The sequence below is a fragment of the Haliotis rubra genome, unplaced genomic scaffold, assembly GCF_003918875.1.
Source record: "Haliotis rubra isolate DU_JTF1 unplaced genomic scaffold, ASM391887v1 Scf372, whole genome shotgun sequence".
Lineage (NCBI taxonomy): Eukaryota > Metazoa > Mollusca > Gastropoda > Lepetellida > Haliotidae > Haliotis > Haliotis rubra.
Genome location: NW_025767049.1, coordinates 964,010 through 976,027, shown reverse-complemented (window position 1 = coordinate 976,027; position 12,018 = coordinate 964,010). Strand labels below are relative to the sequence as shown.

The 12,018-nt window shown below is 43.5% G+C and overlaps 1 protein-coding gene across 1 annotated transcript; it reads left to right on the top strand.

Moving 5' to 3' along the window:
• Positions 1-3,053: 3,053 nt before the first annotated feature.
• On the top strand, positions 3,054-5,977 carry LOC124286024 (zinc transporter ZIP10-like). Its single transcript, XM_046722340.1, has one exon. The coding sequence runs from the start codon at positions 3,191-3,193 to the stop codon at positions 5,363-5,365; it is 2,175 nt and encodes a 724-aa protein (XP_046578296.1). The 5' UTR covers positions 3,054-3,190; the 3' UTR covers positions 5,366-5,977.
• The last annotated feature ends 6,041 nt before the right edge of the window (positions 5,978-12,018 follow it).

Genomic DNA, 12,018 nt, shown 5'->3' with positions numbered 1-12,018 from the left:
CATCACAAAATGAACGTTTCCGTTATTTCACGATATGACTATTGCATACGTGCAATTTGCATATCAAAGGAAAGTCTACATCTCTATTTAGATATTCTCTATACGTCAAGTCATACAACGCCATTCGTGGGCAAGAACATTACTGAAAACCATTTAATACTATCCGGAAATTACTAATGGCGACTGAGCTCCCGTTTGTAGTCGATCATGCGCAGACAGCACTGAATTGTGGGTAATATCGCTTTCTCGCTTTCTCGCTTTCTCGCTCTCTCGCTCTATCGCTTTCTCGCGCAATGATATCGCTTTCTCGTCTCGCGTTATCGCTTTCTCGTCTCGCGTTATCGCTTTCTCGACTCGTGCTATCGCTTTCTCGTCTCGTGTTATCGCTTTCTCGTCTCGTGTTATCGCTTTCTCGTCTCGTGATATCGCTTTCTCGCTTTCTCGCCTCCGAATTTTAAGGCGAGAAAGCGATGGCTCTAATCAGCCACCATAGGTTTCTGCTACACATGTCATCGTATCCTAGTTGCGTAGATCGATGCTCATGCTGTTAATCACTGGACTGTCTGATTGTCTGGTTCAGACTCGATTATTTACAGACCGCCGGCATATTGCTGGAATATTGGCGTTCGGCGTTCGGCATTACGCTACAAAGAACAAACAAAATAACAAATGGAACCTTAAACATATCACCTTTGAAAAATAATAAATTTGGTCTTTTAGGCACATTTCTAACATGGTTGTGAAATCCATTTTTATCCCCGTATCCACTAAGCCAGTCTATTTGTACAAAGCTTCCCCTCCGCTTATTACCTTTTCCACCCTCGAGTAGGAATGTCTGAGCGTTAAATAGACATAATCAAATTAAACAAAAGTTCTTTTCATTTTTAAAATCGGTATATTTTCTTTTGCGCCTCTGTGTCATGTACTTGTAAAGTATACTGTAGCTGAAGTCCGCGTCAACGTTAATCAGATATTTGACTGTGTCAGCTTGTTCTTTAGCCCATTGTTACCCGAACGATACCGTATAATAGCTTACGTCAATAGGATCCGACCTATTGTATTTGCTTAGTCCTCTTCAGATACCTCTTAAATGAGAAATGATAATATTTAGGCCAAGTTGATGTGTGTCTCTAAGGAAAGCCCTGAGACGACCACTCATTGTTGGTGGATTGACTGATCTCCAGTGGAGTACCGCCACTGTATGTTGTTAGTTCTTCAAATTTGAAGTTCTTAATAAGGATAGGGACATGAGGGAGGGAGTTTAGTTTTACGCCGCTTTTACCAATATTGGGTAACCTGCGCCATTGCTGTATCAACATGGCGCCCAAATCTTGAACACTCTTGGGTTGACGTCTTAAGGCACAAACACTTCTTCAAAGAGCATCCGGTACGTGTTCCATGGGACTGAGGTCAGGTGATCTCCATGATGTCAATACCCGCATTTTTCAGGAGAGTTAGCCATCTGTAGGTGCAACTGTACCCAGCGAAGACGTTCATCAGGACTTACCCGGGTCAGAATCGGCCCAACATAAGAGTGAGTGAGTATGGCTTTACACCGCTTTTACCAATATTCCAGCAATATCAAGGCGGGGACACCAGAAATGACCTTCACATATCAGACCCATGTAGGGAATCGAACCCGGGTCTTCGGCGTGACGAGCGAAGGCTTTAACCACTAGGCTACCCCACCGCCCGTGATAGGGGCATGAACAATCAGAGATTCAAATTCAAACGTGCGGTTGTTTACATATCGGATCCCATGTTTATCATTGAGAGTTTTCTCTGATAATTTTGTGTGTTTACTTTGGAGATGTTAGGTGAATTTTCCGACATGAAGCACGGTGTATTTGGATTTCCATGCGAATTTCATGTTTATACCCGTAATATACCAGTAATATATATTGAGAGTGATAAATATCAAGCAATATAATTATAAATAGCAATGAGTTTCAAATCAATATCAGTTACATGTATTTAATCAACATCATACGGAAACGGCGTGCTTACATATCACTACAGTGGGGTTATTTTAGTCTGACCTTTCAGGAGTCTTTTGTTTCAGCGTATCCTTCTTTTTGAAATTCCACCAGGGGTATGACAGCAAGGTTGCATTCAAGTTCAAACTACCGGCAGACATCGTGTGCACTAAATTATCATAAGACTCACCACGATACTTTCAGTTTCACACACACACACACGCACGCACGTACGAACGCACGCGTGCGTACGTGTGTGTGTATCCAAAAACAGTTTACACACACACACACACACATATATGTATATATATAAACTGTTTTTTGGACTTATTTCCAAATATGGATTTAATTCCTTCTGGTAGGGTACGACAGGATGCTTGGCTTGAAAACCACGAGCTGATCACGAATGACCCTTTCAGTCCATAATAGAAAGAAAGGAAATTTTCCATATCATGACCAACACGTATATCACGTGCCTGTCTTGCGATAAATCTCAGCGGGTTGCGTACGTCCTGTTGTAATATGATCAGGGAAGCCCAGATACGTCACGGGGTCACCTTTACTTGCTTCCCAGCCCAGAGCAGTTGCTACGTAACATAATACTTACCAGTTCCTAATATTACCTACGAAGATGCATTTCTTGAGACGCTTAAGGGACGGGGTGACTTTGTGGTTAAAACGTTCTGTTTCCATTCCTCGCATTGTCCTGTGTGAGAGGTCAGTACCTGTTATACCCTCACCTCAACACTGTTTGTATATTGATTAAGGTGACGTAAACCAAACTTACCGACTTATTTACGACATTACGTAAACGAACAAACATCAACAAACGTGTAGTGTTCCCCAGCCAGGTTAATGTCTGTGTCATATCTCAGGGATCAAATGGCCTGGCCAATTCACCGATCACATTTTGTGTTATTCTACTCAGGTATAGATGACAGGTAGATCCACTGTGTTGTAGGCACACTGTTTACTGCCTGTGGCCAGCTCAAGATTACACCTATTGTATTGCGTGTAGTATGTCAACGATGATATGGATATATCTAAAAGGGCAAAGTGCGCACCTGTCTAGCGGATTACTACTCAAGTAGTTTGTATTTACTTTGTGTCACATGCATACCCCTCACGATTACAATACACCGCAAACGTTGAGCGGCAGAAAAACTAGAAAAGCAACCTGGTGAATGTATAATATTCAGTGAGGAGTTCATTCTATGAAGTTAGTTGTCCCAGTGTGTCAGCTGGAGGGTGTGGCGGCGTGTAATTGGTCCATCTGGAGCTTGTTTACCGGTACACGGCTCTGTCTTTCTTGGAGGAGAATCTCACAGTCTGTCAGCATGGCGACTGCGACGGTGGTAGTGTTAGTGCTTGTTCTGTTGGGACTCTCAGATCTGTGTGTAGCCAGACGTGCCGCTAACTCTACAGGGAGTGTAACCCATCCTTTTCGGGCACCTGTGCACGTACACATGCATAGTGACGGCGTCAGGCGCAAGAATAACTCCACTTACATCAAAGATGAAGGGGACTATTTCCTGAAGAAGATATTTGAGAAGTATGGACGTGGGGAGAAACAGATGGGCTTGGCTGACTTTGAATTGTTGTTAGGACGAATAGGATTCGAACCTGAAAGGGTCGATGGTGCCGAGGTGGAAGGCCATGACGAACCACATCGTGACCCTAGTGCGAGCACCGAGCAGGAAGTGCACGATGATGATGACCATAAGGACAGTGAAAACTCCCACTCAAAACATGACATGAACAACCGCCACAGAGAACATGGCAAGAACAACCATCACAGAGAACATGGCATGAACAACCATCACAGAGAACATGACATGAACAACAGCCATCACGAACGTGCTAACACTGACCACAAGTCTAATGCGAGCAGTGGACGTGACCATAAGGAGAACCATGGTCACGGGGTCAAGGACAACATTGATCATGACGGACACGGAGATAGAGGACGTGTGCAGACAGAGAGTGACCGAGGCCAGACAGGTCACAGGGCTAATGGGGGACCACGTGTACGCAGGGGGGTCAACCCGCGAACGAGACATGGGATGCAACATGACTCCCATACTGTTGTCATCCATACCCACGACCTTCACACTGACTGTCTCTCTGTGCAAGAACTCATGAAAATCTTCCATGTTGATGAAAGAGGTAAGGTTGGCAAAAAAGACTTGTTATTCATGTCCCCAGCTATTTTATATCAGCTTGACAATCCTCATTGTCGTCGTCGACATGATGGGCCCCATCACCACCACGTTGAGGCGAAATCCACAGACTCTGCAGCAGTTCGGGTTTGGGGATACAGTGTAGCTGCTGTCGTCGTCATCAGTCTCGTCGGCTTGTTAGGTGTGGCTGTCATTCCAATTATGCAGAAATTCTTCTACAATCAGCTATTGCAATTCCTCGTAGCTGTGGCAGTCGGTGCCCTCACCGGGGACGCTATGCTACATCTTCTGCCCCACGCAATCGCCGGCGGGGAGACGGCAGCAAGAGCTGACGAGGACCACGACCATGGCCATCTGGACAGTGTCTGGAAGGGACTTTGTGGGCTGTTGGGAATCTATTTCTTCTTTATCGTTCAGCAACTGATGACCATTTTGACGGGCACGAGGAACAAGAGGAGGGCCAAGCGGAGAGCCAAGAGGAAGGCAAAATATGCATTTAAGGATGAATCGGAACAGTCCGCAGTTGCTGTGAAACTGTCCTCGTACACCGAGTCTGACTGGGAACAGAGCGATGGCATGGCGGCAAATGGCAACAGTGAAGAGACCCAAAGGGAACAAACAGTGCCACTGAAACAGGAAACAAGTCTGAAGGAGAGGAGTGGGTCAGTCACTGGTCACACTGGTCACACTGCCCACGGCCACTCCCACCATGACGGCCCCCTCCCCGGCTCAGTTTCCGCAGTAGCATGGATGGTCATCCTTGGGGACGGCGTCCATAACTTCAGCGACGGCCTAGCTATCGGGGCTGCCTTCGCTAACAGCATCACAGGAGGAATCAGTACATCCATCGCTGTCTTCTGTCACGAACTTCCCCACGAGATCGGGGACTTCGCCGTGCTCCTGAAAGCTGGAATGTCTGTCAAGCAGGCAGTAGTGTATAACTGTCTGTCCTCCGTTCTGTGTTTTATCGGGATGCTGATTGGTGTCGTGTTGGGAAACATTGAAGAAGCGTCCCTGTGGATTTTTGCATCTGTTGGTGGAATGTTTATCTACATCTCTTTGGTAACTATGGTACCGGAACTGACGTCAACGGATACCCAGAATCCTCTGCGCGACCTCTTCTTACAATGCGTAGGCGTGTGTGTCGGATCTGGCATAATGTTGATCATAGCCATTTACGAGGAGGACCTTCTGAACGCTTTGGGCTGAACACTGACTCACTCTCTGCTGTCTGCGAGGACCTTCTGAACGCTCTGGGCTGAACACTAACTCACTCTCTGCTCTCTGCGAGGACCTTCTGAACGCTCTGGGCTGAACACTGACTCACTCTCTGCTGTCTGCGAGGACCTTCTGAAGGCTCTGGGCTGAACACTGACTCACTCTCTACTATTTTCGAGGACGGCCTACAGAACGTTTTATGCTGAACATTGACTCATTCTCTGTTGTGTCCAAGGACAGTCTACTGAACGCACTGGGCTGAACAAATTAACTCACTCTCTGCTGTTTACGAAGACGGCTTGCTGTTCGCTCTCCGTTAAACATAGACTCACTGTTGCTGCGTAAAAGGCCTGCCTTCTGAACTAGCTTGGCTGAACATCGACTCACTGTTGCTGCGTAAAAGAATGGCCTTCTAAAACTGGCTTTACTGTACATTGTCTCACTCTTAGAAACAAGTGCCGCACATGTGTAATAGCGTGATCGGTGGTCTATTAACTCTGTTAGCCAGACTGAATGTAGTCACAATGTAATCATTTCAACGACATTTATATGTATATCTTGCTACGTGAAATATATCCAAACCTTGAAATAGGTTGATAATGATTCTGTTTCTATAACCTCGTTTGTATTTGCTGAACACAAACATGACAAGGATAGAACACGATCTAACAATGCCGGTTGTGTAGCATATACTCAGGCAGGTGGGGACATTGAGATATCATTCATGATATCATCACAAATGTAACACTGACTGACGATACAGAATCTAAATCGTATTACTGAGTGGTACTGAGGAACCCGTGAAGATCCGGGTTAGATTTAGTCTTCAGTAAACTCATGCTTGTCGTAAAAGGCGACTAACGGGATCGGGTGGTCAGTCTCGCTGACTTGGATGACCGATGTCAACGTATCCCAGTTGCGTAGATCGATATTCATGTTGTTGATCACTGGATTGTCTGGTCCAGACTCGATTATTTATATGACCGCCGCATATAGCTGGAATATTGCTGAGTATGGCCTTAAACAACATCCAACCATTCCTTAGGTGCCCAGGATGTTGTCAATCAGTTATTGACGATGTGTCTAGAGTGTCGGTCTATGGTAACTAATGTGCCGAGAGAGGTAAGGCGCCATGTTAATCTATGATTGCTGGTGTGTTCAGGGTGAGGCGCTGTGTTTGTATATTATTGCTGGTGTGTCTAAATTGAGGCACTACGTCTGTCTATGATTGCTGATGCGTCTAGGGTGAGGCACTATGTCTGTCTATGATTGCTGATGTGTCTAGGGTGAGGCACTATGTCTGTGTATGATTGTTGATGTGTCTAGGGTGAGGCACTATATCTGTCTATGATTGCTGATGTGTCTAGGGTGAGGCACTATGCCTGTCTATGATTGCTGATGTGTCTAGGGTGAGGCACTATGTCTGTCTATGATTGCTGATGTGTCTAGGGTGAGACACTATGTCTGTCTATGATTGCTGATGTGTCTAGGATGAGACACTATGTCTGTCTATGATTGTTGATGTGTCTAGGGTGAGGCACTATGTCTGTCTATGATTGCTGATGTGTCTAGGGTGAGACACTATGTCTGTCTATGATTGCTGCTGTGTCTAAGGTGAGACACTATGCCTGTCAATGATTGCTGATGTGTCTAGGATGAGGCGCTATGCCTGTCTATGATTGCTGATGTGTCTAGGATGAGACACTATGTCTGTCTATGATTGTTGATGTGTCTAGGGTGAGACACTATGTCTGTCTATGATTGCTGATGTGTCTAGGATGAGACACTATGTCTGTCTATGATTGTTGATGTGTCTAGGGTGAGACACTATGTCTGTCTATCATTGCTGATGTGTCTAGGGTGAGGCGCTATGCCTGTAAATGATTGCTGATGTGTCTAGGATGAGGCACTTTGTCTGTCTATGATTGCTGATGTGTCTAGGATGAGGCACTATGTCGGTCTATGATTGCTTGTGCGTCTGGGACCTGTGCCAGTGCAGGCAAGTGTGTATTAATCAAGGCCGTTTCTAGGCAAGTGTGTATTAATCAAGGCAAGTGTGTATTAATCAAGGCCGTTTCTAGGCAAGTGTGTATTAATCAAGCTGTGTGTATTAATCAAGGCCGTTTCTAGGCAAGTGTGTATTAATCAAGGCCGTGTGTAGGCAAGTGTGTATTCATCAAAGCTGTGTGAAGGGGAGGGTGTATTAATCAAGCGTGTGTGTAGGTAAGTGTGTATTAATTAAGACTGTATGTAGGTAAGTGTGTATCAATCAAGGCTGTGTAGGCAACTGTGTTTTAATCAAGGTTGTGTGTTGGCAACCGTGTATTAATCAAGGCTGTGTGTAGGCAACTGTGTATTAATCAAGGCTGTGTGTATTAATCATGGCTGTGTGTAGGCAGGTGTGTATTTATCAAGCCTATGTGTAGGCTAGTGTGTATTAATCAAGGCTGTGTGTAGACAAGTGCGTATTAATCAAGACTGTATGTAGACGAGTGTGTTTTAATCAAGACTCTGTGTAGGCAAGTGTGTATTAGTCAAGGCTATGTGTAGGCTAGTGTGTATTAGTCAAGGCTGTGTGTAGACAAGTGTGTATTAATCAAGACTGTATGTAGACGAGTGTGTTTTAATCAAGACTCTGAGTAGGCAAGTGTGTATTAGTCAAGGCTGTGTGTAGGCAAGTGTGTATTCATCAAAGCTGTGTGAAGGGGAGGGTGTATTAATCAAGGATGTGTGTAGGCAAGTGTGCATTAGTCAAGGCTGTGTGTAGGTAAGTGTGTATCAATCAAGGCTGTGTGTAGGCAATTGTGTTTTAATCCAAACTGTATGTAGGCAAGTGTATATTCATCAAGGCTGTGTGTAGGCAAGTGTGTTTTTATCAAGACTTTGTATAGGCAAGTGTGTTTTAATCAAGACCGTGTGTAGGCAGGTGGGTATTAATCAAGGCAGTGTGTAGGTACCTATGTATTAATCAAGGCCGGGTGTAGGCAGGTGGGTATTAGTCAAGGTTGTGTGTAGGCAAGTGGGTATTAGTCAAGACTGTATGTAAGTAACTGTGTATTCGTCCAGGTTGTGTGTAGGCAAGTGTGTATTAATCAAGGCTGTATGTAGGTAAGTGTGTATTAATCAAGACTGTATGTAGGCAAGTGTGTATTAATCAAGACTGTATGTAGGTAGGTGGGTATTAATCAAGGATGTGTGTAGGCAAGTTTGTATTAGTCAAGGCTGAGTGTAGGCAGCTGTATATTAATCAAGGCTGTATGTAGGCAAGTGTGTTTTAATCAAAACTGTGCGTAGGCAACTGTGTATTAATCAAGGTTGTGTGTAGGCAGGTGTGTATTAATCAAGGCTATGTGTAAGCTAGTGTCTATTTATCAAGGCTCTGTGTAGACAAGTGTGTATTAATCAAGACTATATGTACACGAGTGTGTTTTAATCAAGATTGTGTGTAGGCAAGTGTGTATTAGTCAAGGCTGTGTGTAGGCAATTGTGTATTAATCAAGGATGTGTGTAGGCAAGTGTGTATTAGTCAAGGCTGTGTGTAGGTAAGTGTGTATTAATCAAGGCTGTGTGTAGGCAAGTGTGTTTTAATCAAGACTGTATGTAGGCAACTGTATATTCATCAAGGCTGGGTGTAGGCAAGTGTGTTTTAATCAAGACTTTGTGGAGGCAAGTGTGTTTTAATCAAGGCCGTGTGTAGGCAAGTGTATATTAATCAAGGCTCTGTGTAGGCAAGTGTGTATTAATCAAGGATGTGTGTAGGCAAGTACGTATTAATCAAGGCTGTGTGCAGGCACGTGTGTATTAATCAAGACTGTATGTAGGTAGGTGGGTATTAATCAAGGTTGTGTGTAAGCAGGTGTGTATTAATCAAGGCTGTGTGTAGGCAAGTGTATATTAATCAAGGCTCTGTGTAGGCAAGTGTGTATTAATCAAGGATGTGTGTAGGCAAGTACGTATTAATCAAGGCTGTGTGCAGGCACGTGTGTATTAATCAAGGCTATGTGTAGGCAAGTGTGTTTTAATCAAGACTGTGTTTAGGCAAATGTGTATTAATCAAGGCTGTGTGTAGGCAAATGCGTATTAATCAAGGCTGTGAGTAGGTAAGTGTCTTTTAATCAAGGCTGTATGTAGGCAAGTGTGTATTAAACAAGGCTGTGTGTAGGCAAGTGTGTATTAGTCAAGGCTCTGTGTAGGCAATTGTGTATTAATCAAGGCTGTGTGTAGGCAAGTGTGTATTAATCAAGGCTATATGAAGGCAAGTGTGTATTAATCAAGCTGTGTGTATTAATCAAGGCCGTTTCTAGGCAAATGTGTATTAGTCAAGGCCGTGTAGGCAAGTGTGTATTAATCAAGGCTGTGTGTAGGCAACTGTATATTAATCAAGGCTGTGTGTAGCCAAGTGTGTACTAATCAAGGTTGTGTGTAGGCAAGTGTGTATTAATCAAGACTGTGCGTAGGTAAGTGTGTATTAGTTAAGGCTGTGTGTAGGCAAGTGTGTATTAATCATGACTGAATGTAGGCAAGTGTGTATTAGTCAAGACTGTGTGTAGGTAAGTGGGTATTAATCAAGGATGTGTGTAGGCAAGTGTGTATTAGTCAAGGTTGTGTGAAGGCAGCTGTATATTAATCAAGGCTGTGTGTAGGCAAGTGTGTTTTTAATCAAAACTGTGTGTAGACAACTGTGTATTAATCAAGGTTGTGTGTAGGCAGGTGTGTATTAATCAAGGCCGTTTCTAGGCAAGTGTGTATTAATCAAGGCAAGTGTGTATTAATCAAGACCGTTTCTCAAAGCAAGTGTGTATTAATCAAGCTGTGTGTATTAATCAAGGCCGTTTCTAGGCAAGTGTGTATTAATCAAGACCGTGTGTAGGCAAGTGTGTATTAGTCAAGGCTGCGTGTAGGCAAGTGTGTATTAATCAAGGCTGTGAGTAGGCAAGAGTGTATTAATCAAGACTGTAAGTAGGCAACCGTGTATTAATCAAGGCTGTGTGTAGGCAAGTCTGTACTAATCAAGGATGTGTGTAGGCAAGTGTGCATTAATCAAGACTGAATGTAGGCAAGTGTGTATTAGTCAGGACTGTATGTAGGTAGATGTTTATTAATGAAGGCTGTGTGTAGCCAAGTGTGTATTAGTCAAGGCTGTGTGTAGGCAGCTGTATATTAATTAAGGATGTGTGTAGGCAAGTGTGTTTTTAATCAAAACTGTGTAGGCAACTATGTATTAATCAAGGTTGTGTGTAGGCAGGTGTGTATTAATCAAGGCTGTTTCTAGGCAAGTGTGTATTACTCAAGGCAAGTGTGTATTGATCAAGGTCGTTTCTACGCAAGTGTGTATTAATCAAGCTGTGTGTATTAATCAAGGCCATTTCTAGGCAAGTGTCTATTAATCAAGGTCGTGTGTAGGCAAGTGTGTATTAGTCAAGCCTGTGTGTAGGCAAGTGTGTATTGATCAAGGCTGTGTGTAGGCAAGAGTGTATTAATCAAGACTGTATGTAGGCAACTGTGTATTAATCAAGGCTGTGTGTAGGCAAGTGTGTACTAATCAAGGTTGTGTGTAGGCAAGTGTCTATTAATCAAGACTGTATGTTGGCAAGTGTGTATTAGTCAAGGCTGTGTGTAGGCAAGTGTGTATTAATCAGGACTGAATGTAGGCAAGTGTGTATTAGTCAAGACTGTATGTAGGTAGGTGGGTATTAATCAAAGATGTATGTAGGCAAGTGTGTATTAGTCAAGGCTGTGTGTAGGCAGCTGTATATTAATCAAGGCTGTGTGTAGGCAAGTGTGTTTTTAATCAAAACTGTGTGTAGACAACTGTGTGTTAATCAACTTTGTGTGAAGACAGGTGTGTATTAATCAAGGCTATGTGTAGGCTAGTGTGTATTAATCAAGGCTGTGTGTAGACAAGTGTGTATTAATCAAGACTGTATGTAGACGAGTGTGTTTTAATCAAGACTCTGTTTAGGCAAGTGTGTATTAATCAAGGCTGTGTGTAGGCAAGTGTGTATTAGTCAAGGGTGTGTGTAGGTAAGTGTGTATTAATCAAGGCTGTGTAGGCAAGTGTGTTTTAATCCAAACTGTATATAGGCAAGTGTATATTAATCAAGGCTGTGTGTAGGCAAGTGTATTTCACTCAAGACTTTGTGTAGGCAAGTGTGTTTTAAGCAAGGCCGTGTGTAGGCAGGTGTGTATTAATCAAGACTGAATGTAGACGAGTGTGTTTTAATCAAGACTCTGTGTAGGCATGTGTGTATTAGTCAAAGCTGTGTGTAGGCAAGTGTGTATTCATCAAGGCTGTGTGTAGGCAAGTGTGTATTAATCCAAACTGTATGTAGGCAAGTGTATATTCATCAAGGCTGGGTGTAGGCAAGTGTGTTTTTATCAGGACTTTGTGTAGGCAAGTGTGTTTTAATCAAGGCCGTGTGTAGGCAGGTGGGTATTAGTCAAGGTTGTGTGTAGGCAATTGTGTATTAATCAAGGCTGTGTGTAGACAAGTGTGTATCAGTCAAGGCTGTGTGTAGGCAATTGTGTATTAATCAAGACCGTATGTAAACAAGTGTGTATTAGTCAAGACTGTATGTAGGTAGGTGGGTATTAATCAAGGCTGTGTGTAGGCAAGTTTGTATTATTTAAGGCTGTGTGTAGGC